The sequence below is a fragment of the Syngnathus floridae genome, chromosome 3 (assembly GCF_059516105.1).
Source record: "Syngnathus floridae isolate MCC-2025c chromosome 3, RoL_Sflo_1.0, whole genome shotgun sequence".
NCBI classification, from domain to species: domain Eukaryota; kingdom Metazoa; phylum Chordata; class Actinopteri; order Syngnathiformes; family Syngnathidae; genus Syngnathus; species Syngnathus floridae.
In genome coordinates, this window is record NC_142415.1 from 7,771,909 (window position 1) to 7,796,491 (window position 24,583).

Genomic DNA, 24,583 nt, shown 5'->3' on the forward strand with positions numbered 1-24,583 from the left:
TTGGTTCACTTCCTTTAATAAAGGTTGCATCACAACCACATTCTTTGTGTACACTGGAGGAGAGAGTAGTAATATATCAAAAATATAACCATCATTACAGTCACCATAAATACATACTGTACTTTCTATCACCTCTAACATCATTGCCATTTTATGAAACATCATACTTGACCATCGCTAGTGTTATTACATCGTATCATCTATGTGAAATAACTTGCTACAGCACAACATAATGTGCTAACTGAGGAATCCTACCTGAATTATTGCATTTATACGCTGCTGTTATTAAGTTATTAAAAGAAGATTTTTTTTGGGGTACACTTATTTGTACAAGGTCAGATGAAGTTAGTTCTAGTTTTGGCATTGTATTGTTTGGATGCGTTAGGGGTGTAGAATGCAACAATGTACACACATACAACATTTATGATGACTAATATGTTGCAAAAATGTTGCAACCAGAGAAAAGTGGTGTGTAGTTTTCCAACTGGGACATTACTGTGTGAATAGACAATGCTGGGAACACATGCAAGGGCGCAATGTGTGCAGACATAGAAATGACGACTGCTTTACTAATCCACTTCCTTTACATTAGCACTCTAATTGTGCCCAGCTATACTTAGATATTAATAAGGTACTGAAAACACAAAGGTTGTTCTGGATAGTTGTTCTTGATGGAACACACACAGTGAAATGAAGCCTGATTCAACTGCAGGCACTGAACTCGATATGGGACCATTAATGACTGGTCTGCAATAAAGTATTTACGATAAGAAGTGAACATATGGATGCAGAACATTTTCAGATATTGTGTTGTACATGAAAGGCTATTGATTTGTCACATCATTTGATTCTAACATAAAAATTCTTCTTATTCTACAATCTACTTCAAGAAATAACATTGCAACACTAGTCTGCCATATACATCATATTCTCCCACAAGCCGTTCATAAACCTCAGCATTCTGAATCCCTTACTTTTTTGTCACATGATCATATAATGTGACATTTTTACAACTCTGCTCTTTCAAAGAAAAGAAAAGTGAATCCTAGAATCTGCATTTTCCACACCAGGAGTACAATTTTCTGGAGCGCATTAGAAATTGAACATACGACGCAAATATTGTGTATTTTTGTCAACATTTGAGGAAATAATAAAAAGCAGATATAAACAACCAGAAAAGAATCATCTTGTATGTTCAGCACTATGGTGTAGTTTTAACAGATTGTAAATTAAAATTTCATGCATAAAATGTTTGCAATAAAAAAAATAATTAGCTGCTTCATTGCTTAGTAATATTTTATACATATATTTTTGCTAGCCAAAAAAAAGAGCAACTCCCCATCTTCAAAATCTACCATGATTACTTGTGAACCAATTTTACATAGTTATTTTTTTGAGATTAGGATTTTAATTTCTCTTTGCTAGCAACATCGCCCCAATCAAAATGGCTCCAACTGCAATCACAGCACCACCAATGAGGAAAGGTTTCAGATGCTCCAGAGAGTCTGTGCAGCTGCCCGCAGCCCCATCACCTGCATCACCTTCTGCCGCCCCATCCTGGGGAGGAGGAATCTCTGGTTCCGGCGTTGCAGGGGCAGGTTCAACTTTACGTGGGGCTGCTGGCTCCCTTTTCTCTACTTTTGATGGCCCTTTGGGAGCAGGAGCAGACTTGGCCTTGGCTTCCATGGATTCCGGGACCAAAGTGTGGGCTTGTCGGTGATGCTGCTGCTGCTGCTAGCTCTGTGTTGCTTCACTAAAGAAAAAACGGTAGATAATCTCTCCAAATTGGGGTCAGACTTCAAATGATATCTGCTAAATGGAGGAAACACAGACATACTCACAAGCCTTTATACTCATAATCACTGTATTGCATTAGCAGCCCTGTGATTGGAGGGCCTTATATATGACCTTGCAAGAGCTATCACTTGGATGGGTGCATTTTGAGGCTGTATACATTATTAGTATTTTGGTCGAAGCAGCTATGACATAACCGTTATGTGAAATTGTTCCACTACTGTCCTTTTCAAAACCATAGCTTTCAGGATAACTAGCGCTTGGAAATATGAGGCTACTGCAGCTTTGCAGCGCCTAAACTCCTCTTGTCTTCTGAATTTTCATTTGTTCCACTATGATCTAATCCAATGAAGGCAACAATGCAAATACAATGCAAAACAATGGTATGCAGTAATCTGTCAAACTTCCTGAGTCATAGCTCATAGGGCCTATAAATGGAGGACAAGATGGAGGTGAATAATAAGTACTGCGTGATGACTGGGGCATCAGTGAAATATACAGAGCCCACTGAACAAACATTATTGCATATTAACTGAAAATGAACGTGTCAATGCAGATTGGACACGTTTTACATAAATAAGTGTCAATAAATGCTGCTGTCTAATGAGACAAAATGGACATTACGTACCTCCTCTGCTGCTTCCCAGCAATTACTCGGATAATCAAAGGATGCAAGGACCACAGGACCACAAGGATGTCACAATGCCCTTAACATTAGAAAATGACAGAACGCTGGGAGATGGAGGGCACTGAAGGCAGAAGGGAGGAGAATAAAAACGAGACCGGAATGTACCATCTGGCGCACAAGATACGGGGGGAGTCTTTTCTTTGGTCAGATTGTCTCTTTTGGTTATAGAAATAAAAGTAAGTAAAAAAGTAAAGAAATACATGGCACAATTTTTGTATGCAGTGTGACTCCAACCATACAAAGATGTCCATATTTATAGACAATATACATTATATAACAATTCCCAAGTTAGAAGACTACGTATTCTAAACCATAGTTCTAAACATTCTTACATAAAAGATGAGTAATGAATAACTAAACTTATAGTTAGTAGTACAATAGTGCAACGAGAGTGGATGAAGCGGTAGCCCCAATATTTTATGTCAAGGGAGCTGTTTGAATTTTCTTTACTTATTTGTAATAGAATTATAATTAAATGTAATATAATAAATATACAAAATAAACATGCTCAAGAAATGTTTCAGTTCGTCTGTCAGGATCTTTTTTTTATTACCCAGTATTTGAATAAACTTGCACCTTTGCGATGGTACACGTGCCGTTTTATCACATGGCTTAAAGCCTTGAATGCCTGCAACTGCAAGCATTATTACACCAATGCACTATTATACAAAACTGCTTGTCATTTTTAAACATTTGATTTCACGCATGTGCAGATGCGTTCAAGGAAATCCTTAAAAAATATGGCAATCTTTCAAACATCGCTACCTGGCCATGGCCCGGCATCGCTTACCCAGTCACGAATCACGATTTCTATTTTTCCTTTTTTGTAATTACTGCAATACGGACAAAAGCTTCACAATTCGCAATATCTCATTCAAAATTTTATTAATGAGATTTGCTGTGTTTTAAAAATCTTCCAAATGTAGTTGTTTCATGTGTTTGTATTTTATGACTTGACAGGGATCCACGCCCAGTGCACGTCCCATCGAAGAAGACTAACTTTTCAAGACAGTAATCAGTCTCGTGTCAACGACGCGAAACAACAAATTTCAGTACATTTTGTGTTGAATTGAAATGCAGGTCTCACTGGCTTTGTTTTCAAGCCAAATCGACAGAGGGAGTATTTTTTTATTTTAATATAGGGTTTAATTATACATAAATACGTTTAACAGACAAATTACAATGTTCAAATATTTCCTTAGTATGAACGCGCACTCTCTTAGTAGGTAATCATCTTGCCATGACTGTCTCATCTTTGAAGCAGTAGCGAAATTCTTGATATTCACAAACCACCAGTGGCGCCGTTTCTCTGCAATATTTCCCGAGTGCCTTCCGTTTAAGAAACGAGTCAGGTATGCGCAATCAAAACGCGCTACGTGATGTGCGCAGCGAAACGCGGAAAGGGGCTTGCATCTTCTTAATACGCAGTTTAATGTAGATACGTACCGGGCCCGTTTCTCGTGGAATGCTGCCTGTTTTGCCTCCTGCCGTTGCTGGGGTTCGGGAGTTGTCCGGCGGCCGGGAGCACATACACGCCACTGACTATAACGTGACACGGATTCCATTCTTTCCATTTCTTCTTCAGTGGATTTGATCCAATCCCGAATATTTCTCACTGGTTTGGAGGAGCACAGAAAAGGAGTCACTGTGCTGCCACAGCCGAAGACGTGTTGCTCTGAGGACTGCTGCGGATCCCCGCGACCCGATTATTTGACGTTTCCAGGTCCATTCATCAGCTCGAATGACAGCTGCTCCGTTGTCATAAAACCTCTCGCCCGAGGCGTTTACAGACTTTCCTCTCCCTCCTTGCATCTTTGAACTGGTGTCGAGAAGAACGAGTCTGAGGAGGCTTGTCTCCAGTCGGGGGGATATGGGCGAGCAAGCGGAACCGATGCAGTGGTTCGTGTCAAGGCAGCGTCAAAATTCAGGTGAGAAGCAGCGAATACATTTCAGTAAATGGGCCTCCACCTTTTCTGTCTACACAGTATGAGATTTCATTTGGACAGACCACCTTATATGTTTTTTCCACCACAGATTTTTGACACATGAGTAGGCCACATCACAACTAGCTTGGCCCGCAGGATGCTCTCGTTACTGCAACATTGCTTGCGGTCTTACACGTGTTTGTAGGATGCCGAGACACACGCACACCCACACACAACCCTGAACTCTTGACACAATTGCATTGCTTCCGATTCATAATTACACTTGCTTTTCAAGGTGCCCGGTGTGTCATCGCAAGGAGAATGACAGCTGTCTTAGTTTTCCTTCTTCATAATGTCACTTTGGAATCACACTGTAACCAAGTGACTGACAATTTCCCTTGGGTTAACTCGTCGACAAATAATCTGTCATGAAGTCCAACTACAGTACATACAAACTAAGTGCTAAAATAGTGCATTCAAAAGTAAAGCAACAAACCAGGCAAAAATATGCATTTTGAGAAAAATATGTGGGTCACACAATCGCTAATCATCCCCCTTAATTGGCCCGTGGGCCACATGTTTGAGACCCCTGTTTTTTTTATGTGCAACAATACAAAGCAATTCATGAAAGAACTGTGAAAATGTATTTGTTCCACAAGTTAGGCATTTAGCAGCCAGGAAATACCCCTGCAGGCGGATTGATTCCAATATCAGATGAGAAGAACAAGAGGATACATTTGAAATGAAAATTCACATGGTTTGAGTTTTGGAAGGAACTATTTAAAACAAGGCTTGAACTTTTCTCATATACAGCAAACTGAACACATGAGGCAGTAAAGTGTCAATTCTTTAGTATATTCATTCACTAGAGCTATTCCTGTGTCATTTAAAAGTGGAAGTCAACTCCAAATTTTCCTTGTAATATATTCTGTGGCGCCAAACTAGTTGAAACACAGCGTAATGTTTCGATTGTGGAATATGAATTATACAGGCATAAGCCATCTGTTTTTATCCATCTCAGGAGGTCTGGTACCTGTGATGTCATTTGCTATATCCACAGTCTTAGGAAAGTGGCCATCTCCAGGGTGAATTGGCAAATACGACTGTCTGTCTCTGTTTGGAAAAACAGTGCGTATTTAAGAATGCCACTACTTTTCTGTTGCCCTGTGCAACTGTTCTCTTCTCTATTGTGCTGGAGCAATAGTATATACAATAGTATATGCAGTACATATATATGCTATCCATTTATCTGTAAATTGATTTTGTGTGATATGTTGGTTAGATTTCATTTTAATCCCATTTCAGGTATATATATTTTAATTAAGGTTCCTTCAATTTAAACATGACAATTGCCCCTCAAGAGACAATTCTCATCAGACTGCTTTGAGTTTAGCGCCGCCATGTCGGTATGTTGTTTATGCCCCTTTGAAAAGAGTGCAAAAAAAGTCAAAGCAGCAGCATTTGGTTTGTTCTTGTTGTTTATTTGTATTTGTTTCTTAATGAAATAGTCTATGAGACTGTTGCTATTTAAAATGCTTTTTTGACAGATGAATATAAACTAATACAGTAAGACTCAGATAGCAAGTAGCAACCCTGCATGTATCATCCCTTTACAATGATGACGATATCCTTTAGCTGTTTAATCTGGAGACTTGACCTATCCTCTGCTACTCGTTTATTTGAAATGTGTATTGATGTTGTGAGTGGGACCAAATCAACACGTTGCCATTTAAATAGATGGGCAAATTTAGGTTCTTCAATAAACCATGTTAGTTCTGTTTAATCAAACGATATGGGAAAGTAAAGACAGGGGGAGGATGTATTGCAGGACCTGCGGATTAGTTTGTCAATCCAAATATTGACAAGGTGAAGTTGAATCTTTGAGTCGGTACGCAAAGAAACAACTTAATTGTCCTGAAAATTATTTTTGTTTTTAACTTGTTTCGTCCATAAAATGATTCAAAATGGCAGCAAATGCATAACAGCTGTCCGTTATTATCATGCTGTGATGTACCCTTAACTTGAGTTGTATTATTATTTTTTTGCGGAAAGAAATGTAAATTTAGCTCTATTTGCTAACTGTACAGTAATAACTGGTCCTGTTACAATCGTGGAGAAATTAGTTTATTAGTCTTCTACTGACTACATAGCCAACGTAAAATATTCCTTGAGGATCCACATGATGAAATATTACCTTGAGTGTGATACTCAACGGGACGAATGTTTGTTTTTCGATTGTTCATCTTTGCTAAGTGGTTGGTATTTCTTAAAGGGGAAGTCAACCCAATGATTTTTTTCTACAGTATGTTGTATGTGCCCCTACTCGTCAAAACACGGCGTTCTGGTGAATATTGCATTTGCAGAATGTGAGTTAAGCAGTAAATTCACTTGTTTTTATCCATCTCAGGGGACAGCCACTTGCTGTGGACTGACATCACAGTTGCTCGGTGTCAGGTCACAAGTAATCACGCCTTACTAGTTTTTTGAAGCTGTGATGTCATTTTCAGTCTACTGAGAGTGGCAAAATGTCCAAGTCACGATTGGCTCCTCTTCACTGAAATTCTATTGCGCTTAATGATGTCGGTTTGTGCAGTTTAATGGAATGGAAAAAGTCTTTGGCTGTAGTCATCGAGCGGCCACAGTATCTCGACCGAAACATAGTTTCATTTGCTTTGTGGTTGTCGGCTACAGCCAGGTTGGCAGCTCACCTTTGCAACCCGGCGTTGGCACGCATCCATACGCACAAACAGCCACACGTTAACACTAATGCATCGGCTGCAACACGAGGAAAATGGATAAGGAGGTGAAAAGGATTGAGTGGGTGGTGGCGGTGGGAGAAAAAGATGGAGAAAGAGGCAGAGGGAGTGTAGGAGTGAGTGGCACATGGCTTTCAGTCTAAAAAAAGATGAGCAGTGGTAAACCAAAACCAAAATCTGGCTTTGTTAGATAAGGAAGAGCAAATGTAGGTTTCTTCTGTAGCAGTGCAGATGCACTCACTTGTTTCCATGTTCACAAATGTCCTCTAAAATATGAATAGTGAATGAGTGTGTGGGTAGGAAGGAGAAGAGGAGAGCATTAGGACAGGGAAGAGTGAAGAATGGGAGGGAGGGAGGGTGGGAGGGGGGACAGGAGAGGGAGTGTTCGATTTGGATGGACAGCATGCTGCTGTCTTGTGTGATGGCTTTGCAGAGACAGGCTGATTAGAAACAGCGAGAAGTAGATGTGGATGTGACAAAAGCTGAAGCGACTCTTAAAGCAGTATCATTCTCACCCAAGCAGGAATGAAAGTGAACATAGAGGAGATTGAAATTAGAACTGCTCAGTGTATCCTCGCCACTCGAGTCAGACATTGTCTAAATTCTCAATGCATGCATAGAGAAGTCTCTGTTTTCATTAGAATTAATATATGTTTCAAATATATTATGTTAGTGAATGATACAAATAAGGCTCAAGCTTCTTCCAATGGTATTTTGTCTGAAAGTGTTGACTAGTTCTGAAGCATAACACAGTACACCCAAATCTCGATTTTACGCGGCTTTGGGGTCCAGAATTTGGAAATAGCGTTAACACCAAAAGTACGTTGTATAGAAAGTCTTGGTTTTTTTGTTTTGTTTTGTTTTTTTAGAAAGGCATGCTATTAGGCAGCTGAAAGTTCTTTGTTACGTTAATTTACGCAAGGCATATTGTTGGGCAGCCAAAGGGCTCTGTTTGCCATCCATCCCCTTGAATGCTCCACTCACATCGACATTTTATTAAAAGTGAAGCAATACGGAAATGACAATATCAGGCGGATTGAGTAAGTCATTTTGATGCTACATGAATTGGATGGAAGCCAGAATAAAGCATCCACTCCTTGTCCTACTGTGTCTGGCCACGCTCTTTGATTTGTGAGTGACTGCGTGGATGAGGTGTTTCTCTGAACTTTCCCCTTTCCGAATCAAAACAAATCCTAGCTATCTGTAACACTGTAATAAAGCAGTCATAAAGATATGAAAAGATAGATGTCCATAATTGAAACATACTTTAACAGGCACATTATGTGAACCATTTTTTACTTATTTTTCATTGTCCATGTCAAAGCTACAATGACAGACTGAGAGCTCTGTCATTGTTGTTACATCATTGTTGTTGGGTCATGTGAGTCGGGGTGAGGGCCTGGCACGCAGCCATACACTGGGTTGCACAAAGGCAATGCTCACGTGCAGGGGTGTGTGCGTCTTTTCACAAAAATGTACGAATGACCTTTAGTTTCACAACGACTCCGATGATAATAACTCGTGTAGCATTGTCAGTGTTTGTCAGGCTAAGTTTAGCATGATGTAAACTGCAAAACCAGATTCAGATCAGGTACTGTAATTAAATACAATTATTGCTCAAGAAAGTCATGAACAAACAAAATTGCTTTCCAACCAACAGCTAATAAAATGCGAAAAGTTAAAGTAGCATCCATTTTGTGGTGTGGTTTGTGTTCTGCTAAAAGGCACCATTGACGAAGCTTCTGAATTACACTGGCATCTCTTCAGTGTTTCTAGCTGCCAAATTACAGGCAGAGAATTACAATATAATATATGCAAATTCGCCACACCATTGCTTTTGCCAGCTGTCAAAATACAACGGAGCAAAAAACGAAACTGACAAAAGACCTAATTGGTAACTTCACATCTGATGGGTGAGGAACAACTATTTGCGCAATAAAGAGCATTTTCCATATGACCCCTGTAAGCCTTTAGCACAAAGCAGAGAAAGCCCATCAGTGGATATGATTGGAATACAAATGTTGTTTTGTTTTTGTTTTTTTAGTTAGGGTCTCACCCTCTTCCAAATTTGTTTTTGTTTTTGCACATTGATTTTCTCTCCTTTGTTAATGAAAAAGCAGGTGACCCGTGACCGTACTCCTTATTGTCATCTATTGCAATTTGCCTGGCTGATGTTTGTTTTCCAGACCAGCATTTTTTACATCTTATTTCACTTTCAAATATGTCCCTTTTTTATTCCATTTTGGAAGAATATGCTTTGTCATTGCCAGAACCTTTTAATGCTGTCTCTCTTGTTGACAGTGGTTCAACTCCCCTTAAATGCTATTAGTTCTCCTTTGAGTAATTCTATGTGGGACTGAATTACTGAAATAATTTCACATAGAATGTGTTTCTTTAAATTCTGTTTTCCTGTGGTTGTTGGAGTGTGCTGTCCTCTAACCGTCTTTGAATTTTACATCTGATATCATCTGACAACTCATTATTTAATGGCCTTTCTAATCACTGTTAATCATCTGGTTTTTCATAATGGAATTCAGTCTGGGTCTCCGTTACGTACTGGTCAGCTTAGTTTCTTTTAATTAATGAGGGCTGTCTGTGGTTTGAGCATGGCCAGGTATTCTTGTCAGAATATGGAAACAAATAATTGAGTCTTTCATTGATGACCAGTATGATACGTATTTGCATAGTGACCATTTCACTGATGAATGACAGAAACTGAAAATGCCAGAAGACTGTGCATTTATATGCTTCCAGATCTGCTGCGAGAAAATGTTGGTGTTTTTCTGTTTTACACGTCCCTGCTGAGTTTTAAGTAGGTGGTGCTGCAAATAAATCAATGGGTTGATGTACTGGTATCCGTCTGACAAAAGTGGTATCAAACATTCCCCGTCTTTATCTAGAGAGAAAACCATTCTGCGCATGTAGAAAGATGTTATAGATTTGTCTTGTGTATGTAAATATCTGTAAAAATACATAATATTTTCCACACTTTTGTCAAAGCACCTCCTGATACTGTGCTCATTCAATTTGGACGAGTCTATCAACGACAGACAATGATTTATTTATATTACAATATTTACCCTCTCTTAGTTTCAAAAGCACTCCTAAATAGCCCCCACTCTCATTTTCCCAGAAGATGCCAAACGTGCCAAAAATTGACTGACTCTACCTTGACTAAGGCACCAATACCCTTTTCCAGCTGAAGATAAACAACCCTCATGTTTAATGCTGCCACCACCATGATTGGTATTGTGCTAATACTTTAGAATTATAAGCATTTTTGAGAAGGCAGAATGCTTTATCTTTCCCATAAATTAAAAAAAAAGTCACATCTTCAAAAAGGTCTCTGGCATCCTTGAGTCAAAATAACAATGGGGAAAGAATAGTAGCTCACGTGGTATTCACTTATTGTGGTTGTAATCATTCCGTTTTGAGTTCTGTCTTTTGCAAATGTAGAGAGCGTCTTTCCGTTACCATGACAATTGGGGCAGAAACAAAGCCAGCGGGTGTGCCGTCTTGGCCACTATGCCACTGTCGCTACATTTAGTGACATTTCCCGATTCACTGTCAAAACTGGCCCTCATTTTTCGATTCACTGATTAGTCAGAGCAAAACATGTTACAGACTACTTAGCCTAGCAAATCACATTTGTAGCAATATGAATAAAAATCTGTATTTCTGGTGAGTATTTTTTACATCCTTTTTTTGTCAGACAAATGTGATTTGTCTTTTTTTTTTTTTTGCTCGACAAATATAGATTCATATTTATAAACACCCAGAAACCCACACATCCCCTACAATACCACTCACAAAGCGAGTGCCTATAAAGATTTTATTGCCCTTTTAGTCATGGGGTAGCATTTCATCAACAAACTGATAAATTACACTTTGTCAATTAGTGTCGCACCTCTGACATGAGTCAGCCCTCCCCCACTATTTAAGTACTGAGTGCCATTTTTTTTTTTCTTCTATCGGTGGCTATCGGCTACTTGGCCCTTTTCTCCCACAGCATCTATTTTGCTTGTAAGATACTGTATGCTAAAAAATTGCAGAGTCCTGCCGTGTCACGGTTTTATGGATCCACAGTGCACATCAAAAGGTGGTGACAATTTGGACAGCCCTAACTAGCTTGCTAGTCGGAACTAGCGGCTCCATAGTGTGCTAGCTTGTCTGCTGGTTTGCAGATCGGTGGCACACATTAGGGATATTTAAGAAAAACATTTTTAGTTCCTTAGCTAGTGGCTAGCTCGAAGGTTATCAATCAACACGTGTTTCTTGGTGTCAATGTGAGTCCACATAATCCGTTGAATTGCATCGTATATATCACTGCTTTTTTGCTGCAGTGTAAATCAATTTCTCACCTTCAACTGGGCAATGATGCAGCTATCTCATGGCATTTTAATTAGTATGATTAATTTTTGATGGCACAATGCCACGGAAGACTTTAATAACTGTGATGACTGTGCTATTTAAGGTTGGAACAAGAAGGCACTCTGTTAACGACTGAAAAATCACTGCAACAGACGGAGCAGAACAATCAATATAAGTCTTATGCTCAGCATTTCTCATCTTTATTTGTCTTACATTTATTGTAAAATGTAAATCTTTCTTTTGAGTGTTTGTTTTAACAAAACAAATCTTTAAACAGATGTACTGGAGTAGCTCACCGTAAAGGCTCGATCAGCCTGTATCGGCATCATAAGGCCTGCATCAGCCTCTCTGTGGCTCCCCTCTTCCTTCCTTCTTTCTGTGGCTTTGCCATTTCAGTTCATTTTAGGCCAGAAGCAACTGCAATGAACTCTGCTTTGTTTTTCAACAAGAGAATGATCAGAGTGTTGTTAAGGAATCTTTTTTTACAGGGTACCATCTAATGTCAAAGCAGGTTCGCTTTCTCTTGCTCACTAATAAGAAACCTCTACTTGAACTTGTTATCGCGACCTTTGCCCTCCAACAAAAAAACAACATAGCATTTGAAGACGACCGCCACTAGAGCACCATCTTGGAAAATTTTACAAGGGAAAAGATTCAGCTTTGCATGCCAAAATGCATCCTGGGTACCAAAAAGAGTGGCTGAAAAAGTACAGCAACGCCATTTTTTTTAAGAACTGTGTAGTTGGTTAAAAGTGCATGAGAAGTTATGTGGTGTGTGTCCTCCAAAAACATTATTAGTGTTGCGTTTTACTATCCGATCTAACCAGTAAATGCTTTTCAGTGCCTATACCAGGTAGTTACGCCATTGTTGTGTGACATAGGGTAACTGTATTCCTTTAAATTTTTTTTTTTTTTTGGCGAATAGGACCACTGACTCGGAGCAACATTTCATTGCACTTTTCAGACTTTCCAGTTTTCTGGGCGTGCCAAAACATCATGTTTGTTATTTTTTATATTATGTCTTTTCCTCCACAGGGCAGTGATGCCTGGCATGGTGGTGTTTCGGCGGCGCTGGTCAGTCGGCAGTGATGACCTGGTGCTGCCTGCCCTCTTTCTGTTTTTGTTGCACTGCATCTGGTGAGTTGATCTCTGTCACAGAACAATTCCATTAAAAACAGAAGGTGGATGGGGTACTTGACAATACCTAATTGCACTGTTATTTTCAGGCTGGTCGTTCTCTCTGTGGTTTTGTTTGGTCTTCCCTATGGCTCTGACCAGTCCTGTTCTATAACACTGGTGGACCATGGTCGAGGGTACATGGGCATCTTAGTCAGCTGCCTTATCTGTGAGAGCGCCATCATGTGGTTGAGTATGAGAGGCAGCATCCTATACACACAGCCCAGGGAAGCTGTGCAGTATGTCATCTATATCCGACTAGGTAAGCTGCCTACTCTAAGATATATATATATATACACATATATATATATATGTGTACAATATATTTGCGATATTTTGTACTTTGTGTGATTTATTTTTTTCGCTGCAGCCATTCTCCTGGTAGAGCTCGTATATGCAGTCGTGGGAATTGCCTGGCTTGTTCAGTATTACCAGCCGTGCTCTGATGTCACCGCCAAAAATCTAGCTTTGGGTGAGTCACACAAGGGCTTTAGGTAGATTGTCTATGAGACGGTTAAAATGGTATAATCAATTCTCACTGGAATGAGTTATATTTGTAGTCGTTCATCATCTGCCTCAACCGCCAATGCATATTTTTTTGTATGCATACGTATATGTATCAACTTCGCAAAAACATTTGATCATCGTTCAATTTGAACGAATTCATGATTTTCTGGGGGGTTGTGAAGGTCTGTTGAAGCTTAACCTTACCAACTTAAATTCATTTGATATATGTTTCTGTCCACACACATATTTAAATTGGATCGTGGGATATATTGTGCTTGATTTGAAATGCTATTGTTGTGTTTTAGGGATTGTTGCGTGCAACTGGCTCGTGATATTGAGTGTCTGCATTACTCTTATGTGCACTTTCGATCCCACCGGTCGGACATTTGTCAAACTGAAAGCAACTCGCCGGCGTCAACGAAACCTTACGACATACACTCTAAGGTACTAACAAACCTCTTTATTTTGACACATCATTCACATTCATATCCCTATTCTCATGTACTATGTGTGTTTTATTTCTTATTTCCTCTACATTTAGACACAGACTTGAGGAAGGCCAGGCCAGCAGCTGGAGCAGGAGGCTGAAATTCTTTATGTGCTGCACAAGAGCCCAGGACACACAATCGGTCAGCCACATGAATTCTCTTTAATTAAATAGAACTGCTTTTGGGATTAGCAATATTACGGATATGACTATAATGGTGATATTGTGATAATAAAATTGCCACAATGTAAATAACACAATACTGGACAAAACAACCACTTAGTACACACACATTCTGGACACTTTGTAACCATAGAAACTGAAATCTCCGAGAACCAACAATCCCCCTATATCCGTTTTTAAGTTTGTAGTATTTAAGATACTGTGCATAGCACACCATGCAGTCAAGTCTGCTTCTATTTGCTGCAGGATGCATATTCAGAGGTGGCAAGCCTTTTTGCAGAGTTCTTCAGAGATCTGGACATTGTGCCTAGTGATATTATCGCTGGCTTGGTACTCCTTCGTCAGACACAGAGGTCTAAAAGATCATCTATCCTGGACCAGGTATGATAGTATGTTTACATTTCCCTTTTGAAGGATTTTTTTTTATATACTTTTCCCGTGAAACAGTAAAAAATTGAAAATCACTCGTGCAGTCAGCACTTCATGACCAATCTGCCAAATTACACCCTTATGTAATATTGTGCATCTTTGTAAGCATGCAGCAGAGTCATTACCATACAAGTCACGTTTCCATGTGATCCCTTTTAATGCTTGATTTGAAACGTTATTCTGTTATCTTCCCTCCACAGGGCAACAATGATATCTTAGCCTTCCTGTCTGGGATGCCTGTTACTCGCAACACTAGATATCTGGATCTGAAGAATTCGGTGAATCCTTATATATGATGAATACATGAAGCCAAAGCTGAAAACCATATTTTCATTCACACTATGCATCTATGCTAGCATTTTAAAACATTCTCTTTTTTTTTCCCAAAAAAATAACTCTTTCCTTGTGTATGTGTCTTACATGTGTATTCTTCTGTCGCAGACTGAGATGGGCATGTACAAGGATGTGTGCTACTACATGCTCTTTGCTCTCGCTGCATATGGTTGGCCCATGTACTTGATGAGAAAGCCAGCATGCGGACTGTGCCTCCTTGTTAGCACCTGCCCGTAAGCACTCAAACATGCACCCACAGTTTTTGCATAATGCAATGGGATTGTGTATTTTACCTACATTAAAGTGGAAGTCAACAACCAAAATATTTATACTATATGTTGTATGTGCCCCCACGAGTCAGCATTCTGGGTTCTTTCTAGTCTGCTTTTAGATTATGAGTTACGCAGCAAAATTCACCCGCTTTTATCCATCTCAGGGACTGGACGCTTTGCCACTTATTGTCGACTGAAAATGACATCACAGTTGCCAGGTCTCAGGTCACAACCCATCACGGCTCAGCTTCAGAAAACTGGTTGGTTCTCACCCGAGTCGTGGCAGTTGTGATGTCATTTTTAGTCGACAGCAAGAAAAAAATGGCTGTCCCATCCTATGGATAATAAGCCAAGTGGGTTTATATTATACAACTGCAACATTAATCAGAGAAAAAGTTTTGGGGTGACTTCCTTTTTAATCAACAGTTCCTTTTGTTCCTAGTTAATGTTTTACAATCTTTGTATGTCCTGATTTCCCTTCTATCCCCAGCTGCACATCAGTGTCTGGCTCACGTTTGTCCCAGTCAGTGACAGTTGAGGAGGACAATTGTTGTGGTTGTAATGTTTTGGCCATACGCAGGCAATTCTTGGACCGGGATCTCAAGCAGGTTCACATTGTCTACACTTCCTGCCATGATGCTGTGAGTATTTTACCGTTTCAAGTGTACTTCCTCAATTAAACAATTTTTTCCGGTCCCTGCTAGACATTGACCATTGTAAACATTTAAATGTAGTAAAATAAAGTGGAGTTGTGGAACCACAGCAACTGAGGCATAGAAAGCAGATGGCACACATTGTGAAGTTAAATGCCAAGGTCGCGGAAGGCTGAGGTGCACAGTGTGTAAGAGTTTCCACTGTCCTGCTGAATCAGCCACTGCAGCATTCCAAACTTCATCTGGCTTTAACATCGGCACTAAAACTGTAAGCTTTGGGATTCGTGGCAGTTTCCATGGGCGAGCAACTGTATAAACGCCTTACATCACCAAATACAATGTCACGCACTGGATGGAAAAATGTAAAGTATGCCATCACTAGATGCTGTCGCAGTGGAAATAAATTCTGTGGTGTGACAAATCATGCTTATGCTATAAGACGTTAGGTTTAACATGCTAAAATTCAAGAATTACTTCAAACTCTGTACATGTGTAGCTCAGGGATGGGCGATTTAAATGCTTGAGGGACCATCGTTTTCCATCAGTGCTGCAGAAGAGCCACAGCATCTACGAAAGATCCACTATCCCAACCCAACTATAAAGGCTTTGCAGCAAACAATAAAACAACCACGACTTTATATTTTTTCCAGTGCTTAAGGCTCTTTTCATAAAACTTAACATTCAAGGATGGCACAAAGCTGCTGAACAAGAAACCAACATGAAGTGCAAGAAATCATTTTGTCTATTTTTTCACACAAGCAACTCACTTTTAATCTTATTGAGGTCCTATGTTTGTAATGCACATCAATCCTAATCCAGAAAAAAATGATTAGGCCTACTCACGTTACAAGTGTAAGATCCAGTGATAGCACAACTAAGACATGTCTGCCATCTAGTGGTGTTTGGTGATATTACAATTAAAAACTGCAGTCTGACCCCTACATATTTGCAGTTCAGCACCCGTAAAGTCTGTGTTTTGGGGAAAATTTGGAAATTCATGTTGATTTAATGTCACTTGTCACTGTGTCACAAATGCCGCCTTGGCATGATTATAACATTACCACTTCTCAAGTGAGTAACCTCACTTTGCCTCCATATCCCGTTCTGAAACCTTGCCTTGTTCAACTCTATCTCATGAGGCATATAGTACTTTCAGACCTGACAAATGACATTTTCTCTTCTTAGCATTAATTCAAACTTTTAACTTTCTGTAATTATCTTCACCTTTACTAATGACTCTCATCGCCGCCACCTCACCTTAAAATATGAATATTTTTTACATTTATCAGAGCAACTTCCCACTGTTTGTGAGACAGAGCCTAAGCCATCCTGTTGGTGTAATAGCACAATTGCAGTTATAAATCACGCCTGAACTAGTGCTTTTTTTTCCCCTGAGGTTTTAATTGCCAAAATTAAGTGTGGGATCAGCCTCAAAATTTTAGATGCAGAAAAAACCCTGGTATTGTGTCATTGCGATGTTAATGGCTTCACTGTCTTTTGTAGTTTTGCCTGTCATTTGTATCTGTTTTGATAACACTTCACTCGCCAGTTCAGTTGCTGAGAGATGGGAAGTGGGGAGCGTTTTAGTGGGTGTTGAAGTCTACTGAGACTGCGTTTTGTCACACTTTTTCTCGATTGTCATGGACTGAATCTCAAGATGCCCAAGAAGAAAAAAAGCACTCCATCGGACTGTAACTATTTTCTGATAGACTTTAGCCTAAAGGTCAATCCGGCTAAATGGTTTGAAATGATTACTGTGTGATATTATATCGCAGAGACGGTGTATTGATTCTTTTTTTTTTTATTATTTGTTATAGTCATGTCTGCTGTTTTCTGTCAAATTCCTATCCAGGTTTATGAGACTCCATTTTTTGTGGCAGTGGATCATGAAAAGAAGAAGGTGGTCATCAGTATCAGAGGGACATTATCACTTAAGGTGAATTTAAGCTTTGCACAGTTTGTACTTCTACCACCTTGAATCCTGTGTTGCCCTAATCTTCTCTCATCGCTGCATCTGCACTGAGGTTCAAGGCAGTGTTCACAAACTCCCACACTAAGCATGCATAGTACCAAAGCAGCACTCCGATATAAATGTGCTGTCCATTGTTTACGTAACACTGAAGTACTGAAGGGAAATGTTGTAGCATTTAAGTCTATGATTGAAATGTCACAGTCTTGACTCATGGCAAACAACTCATATTTTCTTTTGTGTGGCATCAGGATGCCTTGACTGATTTGTCGGGGGATTCTGAACGTTTACCAGTGGAGGAGCAGCAAGGGACCTGGCTTGGACACAAGGTCAGAGAGAAACAATTTCGCGAAAGTACATTGACTACAGTCGTTCTCTTTTAATAAAATCTCAGTGCAGCAGGATTCTTGCCCGTACTTGCACCACATTTAATCCTTCTGTAATTTTTGTCTTAGGGGATGGTTTACTCAGCAGAGTACATAAAGAAGAAACTGGAGCAGGAAATGATATTGTCACAAGCTTTTGGCAGAGACTTGGTACATGGACGCATTCACACGCATTGTTGATAAGTGCTTCTCAACTGTTGTCACCACTTTGATAAAAGTGACAAACATTAGTTTGAATATAGCCTCTGCAAAACACATGCAGAGATATTTTTACATGGCTTTTAAAATACGTTTTATTGCGAGCTTTGACGTCTTTTGCATTCTATTTGTTTTACAGAATTGCTTTAATTTGCTGCTAGAGCAGTATATTCCAGAAAAAAAAAATCAGAATACAAATACATGTAACTTTTTTTTACTGAGTGTCGACAACCCACTCAAAATGGATCGCTGAGGTTATACTTGCAGTGTAATATTAGCATAATAATTGAGGATCATTTTAGAACTATTACACAAGTAGCTCCAGTGCCAGATTCAATTTTTCAATACAATGATTCAAACTAAGCAACCCATATTATAGTTATATCCTTTATATTCTGTTTTGCAGTGCAATTCTAATTTCAATGTATAATTATTAAAAGTATTCAGAGTCTGGTGGCCCATATTAGTGTGCCAGTGTGATGATTGGGGCCATCTCTCACAGAACAAGGGCACCATGCATTATGGACTGGTGATAGTAGGCCATTCTCTTGGTGCTGGGACTGCTGCAATTCTCTCCTTCCTGCTGAGACCTCAGTATCCCACACTTCACTGCTACTCTTACTCCCCTCCTGGTGGCCTTCTTAGGTAAGCCCCCCTCATTCCCTCCGTCCATCTTTTTTGCACATACACATGTAGACAAAATTAAAGAGAAAGAAAATACTAATCATAATAATAAATTAAGAAACATTATTCAAATTAACCAGTTAAAATCATACATTGTTTTTGAAAATGTTAAAATCATACATTGTTTTTGAAAGTTGTTTCAGTAGAATCGTTAATTTAAAATAAAACTCATAATACAAGTTTGAACAAAAAATGATGGTACCCTTAACTTAATTCATCTTTCAATATTTCAATCTTTTGAGGCAATTACTTAAATTCAGTGAGACTTTTGCACCTCCCAGCAGGTGTTCAATTGATCCATTGTTCATAAGCAACCTTCTCCAAGTGTCTTCTCTTTTTTTCTGCTCTTTCACAGATGTTCAATGAAATTCAGATCAAGGCTCGTAGAATGCCACCTTAGAATCGTCCAATGTTTGCTCTTAGTCAACCTTGGATGTTTTTACCTGTGTGCTAACGTCAAGTAGCGGTTAAGATGCAAGTGGACCCACGGATAGATTTCTCAATTAATCTCAACTTCATTTATATAGCACTTTAAAAACAACCACAGCCGTGGTAAAAGTTTGTCTTTCCATGCTGTTATTTGGAAGTGCATTTGATTCAATTTGATAAATGTTAATGCGTAATGTTCAACCATTTTCTGCATGATTTATTTCCCTTCTTCTCAACCAGTGAGGATGCCATGGAGTACTCCAAAGAGTTTGTCACCTCTGTAGTATTAGGAAAAGATCTAGTACCAAGGTATCGCCTTCATTTGTGCATTGCAAATCCACTCCTTGGAGTCATGAACTTGTCACAGTCATTTGTGGGTGTTGTCTTCCAGACTGGGCCTGTCACAACTAGAGGGCTTTCGTCGCCATCTGCTTGAAGTTCTACAAAAAAGTAACAAGCCAAAGGTACACCTCTTCTTGTATCATCATTGATTTGCAAACATTGTTTTATGTACTGCATAAAGTTCAGAAGCCCCTGCCCAAGACAAAATGTACTATTCCACAAAGCTGAGATAATGAGTTTGTATTGCCACAGTGGAGGATCATCGTGGGAGGTACTAAATGCGTCCCAAAGTCTGAGCTTCCACTGGAGGAGGAGGATCCTCCGTCTCAGCAAGCAGCACCTCCCAGTCGCCTGTGGCTCCATCCAAGTGACCTCAGCATCGCCCTCTCAGCCTCGACTCCCCTCTACCCTCCTGGTCGCATCATCCATGTGGTTCACAACCATCCTCCAGAAACCTGGTGAGAATGAGAAAGATGATATCTGATTTGTGCATTTTTTCATTTTGTGTCATACTTAAGTCCACTCACTGTTTCTTTAATTTTTTTATTTATTATTATTTTTTCTTCATTATACCTCTTTTTTTTGTGAATAGTATGTAAAATTCTCATCTTGTAATCTTCATTCATTCCTCACCAATGTTGACGAGAAAAACATTGATCAATGTCCAGTCAACCTTGACTGTCTTATTGATTACAAAACGGTTTCTCTCTCACTCTCTCCTGTAGCTGTGGTCAAGAAGAGCCAACGTACTCGGCTCTTTGGGGGGACAACAAGGCCTTCAATGAGGTCATCATTTCGCCTGCCATGCTGAATGAACACATGCCTCACATGGTGATGGAGGGTCTAAACAAGGTCTGTTTTCATCCTCTGCATGCTGATTCAGTTGTCTTTGTTGGTGTGGTGCTGGGATCTCATCAAATTATTGAGTGGAGAGAATCTTCGATGGTCTCCAACAAAGAAAAAAAAAAACATTTTTAGAGTACTAATTACTATTACCGCTATTCAAAGTTTGAATGCACTCAAAGACGCAGCATATTTGAGTATCACATGTGAGTACAGAGCCCGATTTTTATGTAATAATTTTCTATCGAGACTTCTTTGTCTCTTTGAGGGGTAATTTTAATTCAAGACTGACTGATTATGTGTTACAATAAATAAAGATGTATTCTAGTATTAGAATTAATTTACAATATTAGAGATTTTATGTCCAAGCAATCGCAGAAATGTATCCGACTATAGAGCGTAAAAAAAAACTCGCCATTCATTGGTATGCCCAAAATCACTGATGTGCTTTAAATTCAGTTGAATTGAATGTGTGAATTATCCATTGTTCATCTTCATCTTTCCTGTCATTGAATTTTATTCACATTGCTCTCTTAGCAAAGCATGGGGAGCCCTTCCTTCTATTCCGGTTGGTTCTATGGTGTCCTCTGGCAATATTTGATACTTTGTCCTGGTATGAAGGTATTGTTTGCACGGGAAGAAACCACTCTGGGGTTTGCCCTTTCTTATACCTGTGGAGTTAAATATGAGGTGATGGTTGGTTTGGGTGATGGCACATCTGTTTAAAGACTTTTATGGAAGCGTAGCACTATGTGATTATATGCGAAACCTCTGGTGTGTTCGCAGGTGCTGGAACCAGGTTGTCGTATGTCTGAGCAGGCGACTCTGGGAGTGGAGTTTAACATTATTGCCCATGACGCACCTTATGACCACCTATAAAGACCCATTTTGCAATACCTCCCTCACAGAGGCTGAACCACTGTCCCTCCCTACCTCTCCCTTTTCATCTCCTTTTACGGATGCTATTAATCCCTCTCATCACCAGTCATCAACTCTTTCAGTTGAAGACAATTCATGTATTTCACCACAAACCCAACCAGACTTACATTTCACCATCCGTTGCATAACTGCAATTCCCACTCCTGCATTTTTACCCAATGAGTCCCAAGACAAGAAATACTATCAAGATCGGAACATCACATAAGCCTTAACAACAAGATGAAATCTGTAGTTGCATGGTGTCCAACGTTATGATTGACGTTTTTGTCTTTTATGTCTTTGAGCATTAAGGATTTTCATTCAACCTGTGTTTAACAGTGCACGTCAACATACACAGAGCTGCGAAAATGAATGTCAAAATGCTAATCATTTGAATGAAACCATTTTCCCATAACTCTAACACTGTCAAATTTATCATGTTTCTACCATTGAAGGGGTCAAGATTATTCAGTGAGACATCTTTGACTTCTGATGCCTTTATTTTGGCTCCTTTGCACATACAAAGTTGTGGCTGGAGGCAACAACAAGTCTAGGCAAGGTCTCCAGAGGAAGAAAAGAAATTATAGCTGCATTCCAGTGAGCAAATGACTCTTAGAAATTGCAGTTGGAGAAGTGACTCATCTGTACACTACATCAAGCTTATGTAGAGCGTAAAACCCGCTAACAACTTAAATTGTGTGTGTTTTTTTGGTTTTGGCTCCTTTCTGTGCCTCTGCTCAAGTGCTGTGACATGGAACTCCCCCACTTCTTCCTGCTAACACATTTTCTTTTGTGTTCACAAAGCTTCCATGGTGATGCCTTTTCACACGGACTGTGCCTTCTTCCTCATCTCTTACTTTCCCTCAAGACACTTTTCTCCCTTCCTTCCTTCCTTCCTTCCTTCCTTCCTTCCTTCCTTCCTTCCTTCCTTCCTTCCTTCCTTCCTTCCTTCCTTCCTTCCTTCCTTCCTTCCTTCCTTCCTTCCTTCCTTCCTTCCTTCCTTCCTTCCTTCCTTCCTTCCTTCCTTCCTTCCTTCCTTCCGGGGAACTGAATTGTCTCAGTATTTTCAAAATTCAGAGTCACACATTTACAATTACTGTTTAAGCTGCTACTACTCCGTCATTTCATTCTCTTTTTTCCTGATTTCAAACAGTGGGAGCCATTTATAAACAGACGAAAGGATGACTATGCATCTGTTTAGTAATTCTGTCATCATGTGCATGTACATTACTGAAGCAGATCTACTGTAACTAAATGGATTGCAGATGTAAAAGTTTGTCTCTGCATCAAGTTGTCATTTTAATTTGATCTGCTTTCAGACCGTTGTTGTGCCTTTTTATATTTCTGACCGTGTTGTGCTCTTGGCAGCACAGCAGCAGTCTTGCCATGAGCAAGCCATCGGCAGTAGCCACCAGTGTACAAATGATCCTCCCTTTATTCGCAAACATGCTCCTTGACTGATATTTTACCTCTCATTCAAACCTTTCTTTCCATCATTTTTTATTGTGTTGTCACATTTGCATGTCCAGTCATTTCTTTGAACCTAATGTGTCTCCAGCATGTATTCTAACCCATTAAAGCCAACCACAAATGTGTGTGTGTAATTGCTGTACTCACGTGATTGTCTTGTGTTTTGTAAGTTGCATACCCTACAATCATATGGACTGCTATTTCCTCTCAAACTGTGAAACTTGTGTGAATCTTCCTCAGGCAGCCATGACTCCACTGTGGGTGTTTAATGTCAGTTAGAGTAGGTGTAAGCTCACCTTTAGCTCGCACTTACATTTATCTCAACCACTATGTACTATCACGATAGATGTTTTACAGTATCTGCAGTTAAATATAGAAAGATTGCATACACAAACTATCCAGGTAAAGTGGAGATCACTGATTCCACTTTTTGTATTTGTTTAGAAAATCTGTCAACTCTGCGAGTACTTATTCCAGGCTCATTGAGCTTAGGATACCATAAAGTACATTATGAATTTTAACAATACTTCATTATAATGGGTCCTGTATTTACTGTGGAGTTACATAAAAATAGTATTAGTTGAGTGATATCTGATGTTTTTGTGGACTTCCATAATGTGTATGCTTGATGTTCATCCTCGCCTTTTCTCTGAGTTTAGTTTGAATTTTTTTTTTTTTTTGCCATGCTCCTAGTCACGAGTATACCGCTGTGTTTGTAACAGGTACTGGAGAACTACAACAAGGGAAAGACGGCTCTGCTGTCTGCAGCCAAGATCATGGTGAGCCCGACAGAAGTCGACTTGAACGCTGAGAATGTGTTCATGGCTGCATCTGCGACAGCCCAGCAGCCGATGGCTACCACCCACCACCACCGCAGGAACAGTAGTGTTCGGTCAGTATTGAGCACCGGAGTGGATGTGTTGCAGTCTAAAATAATCAGTGTCCTTTATAACCTGCTGGAAGTGATGTAAAATTACAATATTTATTTTTGTGAGTTGGCAGTTTATTGCTAGTTAATTGGGGTTTTGTCCCCATGTTGAATCAATATTTAAATCATTTGCTGTGATGCTAAGAATTTATTTTATTTTGAAAAATTTACTTGTTTCTATACAAGTCGCAGGGTCTCCAGAAATTAAACATTCAATTAAATCTGTTAGTTTTCCGACTCTTTCTATGTAATGTCTACGAGCAAGACGTTTTCTACCACACTCACTAATGGTGCTAATTAACATAAAACGAAACAAAATCACATGATCGTTGAAATGTTTGTGCAACTTTGTCTTGAAACTGATTTAAATACAATCAAGAGAACAAAATTGCAAAATGCTCACAGCTAACAACGTATATGGAAGTAAAACTGGGAGGTAAAAACATTTTTTTCTTAAACCAAAGCGACCTTTTGGTCTAGATATAAAGGGAAAAAACGATTTCCCAGCACAATATCTTAACATGGGTTCTAAATAGTTTCAGTAAACACCATAAAGTATGTTTATTTATAACGTATTCTCAAACTGGCATTGAGACTGCTACTAATTTCTACTTTTGTTGTCTCAAACTTTTAATTCTTGTCTGTTTTGTTTGGTTAACAAAAAAGACAAAAAACATTATTACGGTAAGGAAAGCATGTAATCACTTAACCCTTCATAATGTGCATCATTCTCTCATGCACGCTGTCTGACCACAGTGCAGTTACAACGTACGGTAGTATTCAGTTCTCTCCACGTCCCCCTCTGGTTCTGTGTTCTGATAGAAGTAGTAGATGTTACCTCT

At 39.4% G+C, this 24,583-nt stretch overlaps 1 protein-coding gene and 1 long non-coding RNA gene across 3 annotated transcripts in view; one reads left to right on the forward strand and one right to left on the reverse strand.

The window, feature by feature from the left end:
- LOC148400295 (uncharacterized) lies at window positions 1-4,238 on the reverse strand. Its single transcript, XR_015857414.1, has 3 exons — window positions 3,929-4,238; window positions 2,423-2,543; window positions 1-1,753 (listed from the first exon to the last, which is right to left on the reverse strand). It is a non-coding gene; the product is annotated as an uncharacterized LOC148400295 (long non-coding RNA).
- Window positions 3,727-24,583, forward strand: part of dagla (diacylglycerol lipase, alpha) — a 24,568-nt gene continuing 3,711 nt past the window's right edge. The window contains exons 1-21 of one of the 2 annotated variants that reach the window (XM_088370476.1): window positions 3,727-3,834; window positions 4,068-4,410; window positions 12,570-12,671; window positions 12,761-12,972; window positions 13,081-13,182; window positions 13,523-13,661; window positions 13,759-13,846; window positions 14,134-14,268; window positions 14,517-14,594; window positions 14,758-14,882; window positions 15,412-15,562; window positions 17,427-17,510; window positions 17,795-17,872; window positions 17,999-18,079; window positions 18,630-18,772; window positions 19,481-19,549; window positions 19,632-19,704; window positions 19,835-20,040; window positions 20,308-20,434; window positions 23,536-23,705; window positions 24,408-24,425. In XM_088370476.1, the coding sequence (XP_088226602.1) occupies window positions 12,577-12,671; window positions 12,761-12,972; window positions 13,081-13,182; window positions 13,523-13,661; window positions 13,759-13,846; window positions 14,134-14,268; window positions 14,517-14,594; window positions 14,758-14,882; window positions 15,412-15,562; window positions 17,427-17,510; window positions 17,795-17,872; window positions 17,999-18,079; window positions 18,630-18,772; window positions 19,481-19,549; window positions 19,632-19,704; window positions 19,835-20,040; window positions 20,308-20,434; window positions 23,536-23,705; window positions 24,408-24,425 (2,174 nt within the window). In that variant the 5' untranslated portion in view covers window positions 3,727-3,834; window positions 4,068-4,410; window positions 12,570-12,576. Of the gene's footprint in view, window positions 4,411-12,569; window positions 12,672-12,760; window positions 12,973-13,080; window positions 13,183-13,522; window positions 13,662-13,758; window positions 13,847-14,133; window positions 14,269-14,516; window positions 14,595-14,757; window positions 14,883-15,411; window positions 15,563-17,426; window positions 17,511-17,794; window positions 17,873-17,998; window positions 18,080-18,629; window positions 18,773-19,480; window positions 19,550-19,631; window positions 19,705-19,834; window positions 20,041-20,307; window positions 20,435-23,535; window positions 23,706-24,407; window positions 24,426-24,583 lie in introns of both variants that reach the window. The other variant, XM_088370477.1, reaches the window with a different exon arrangement.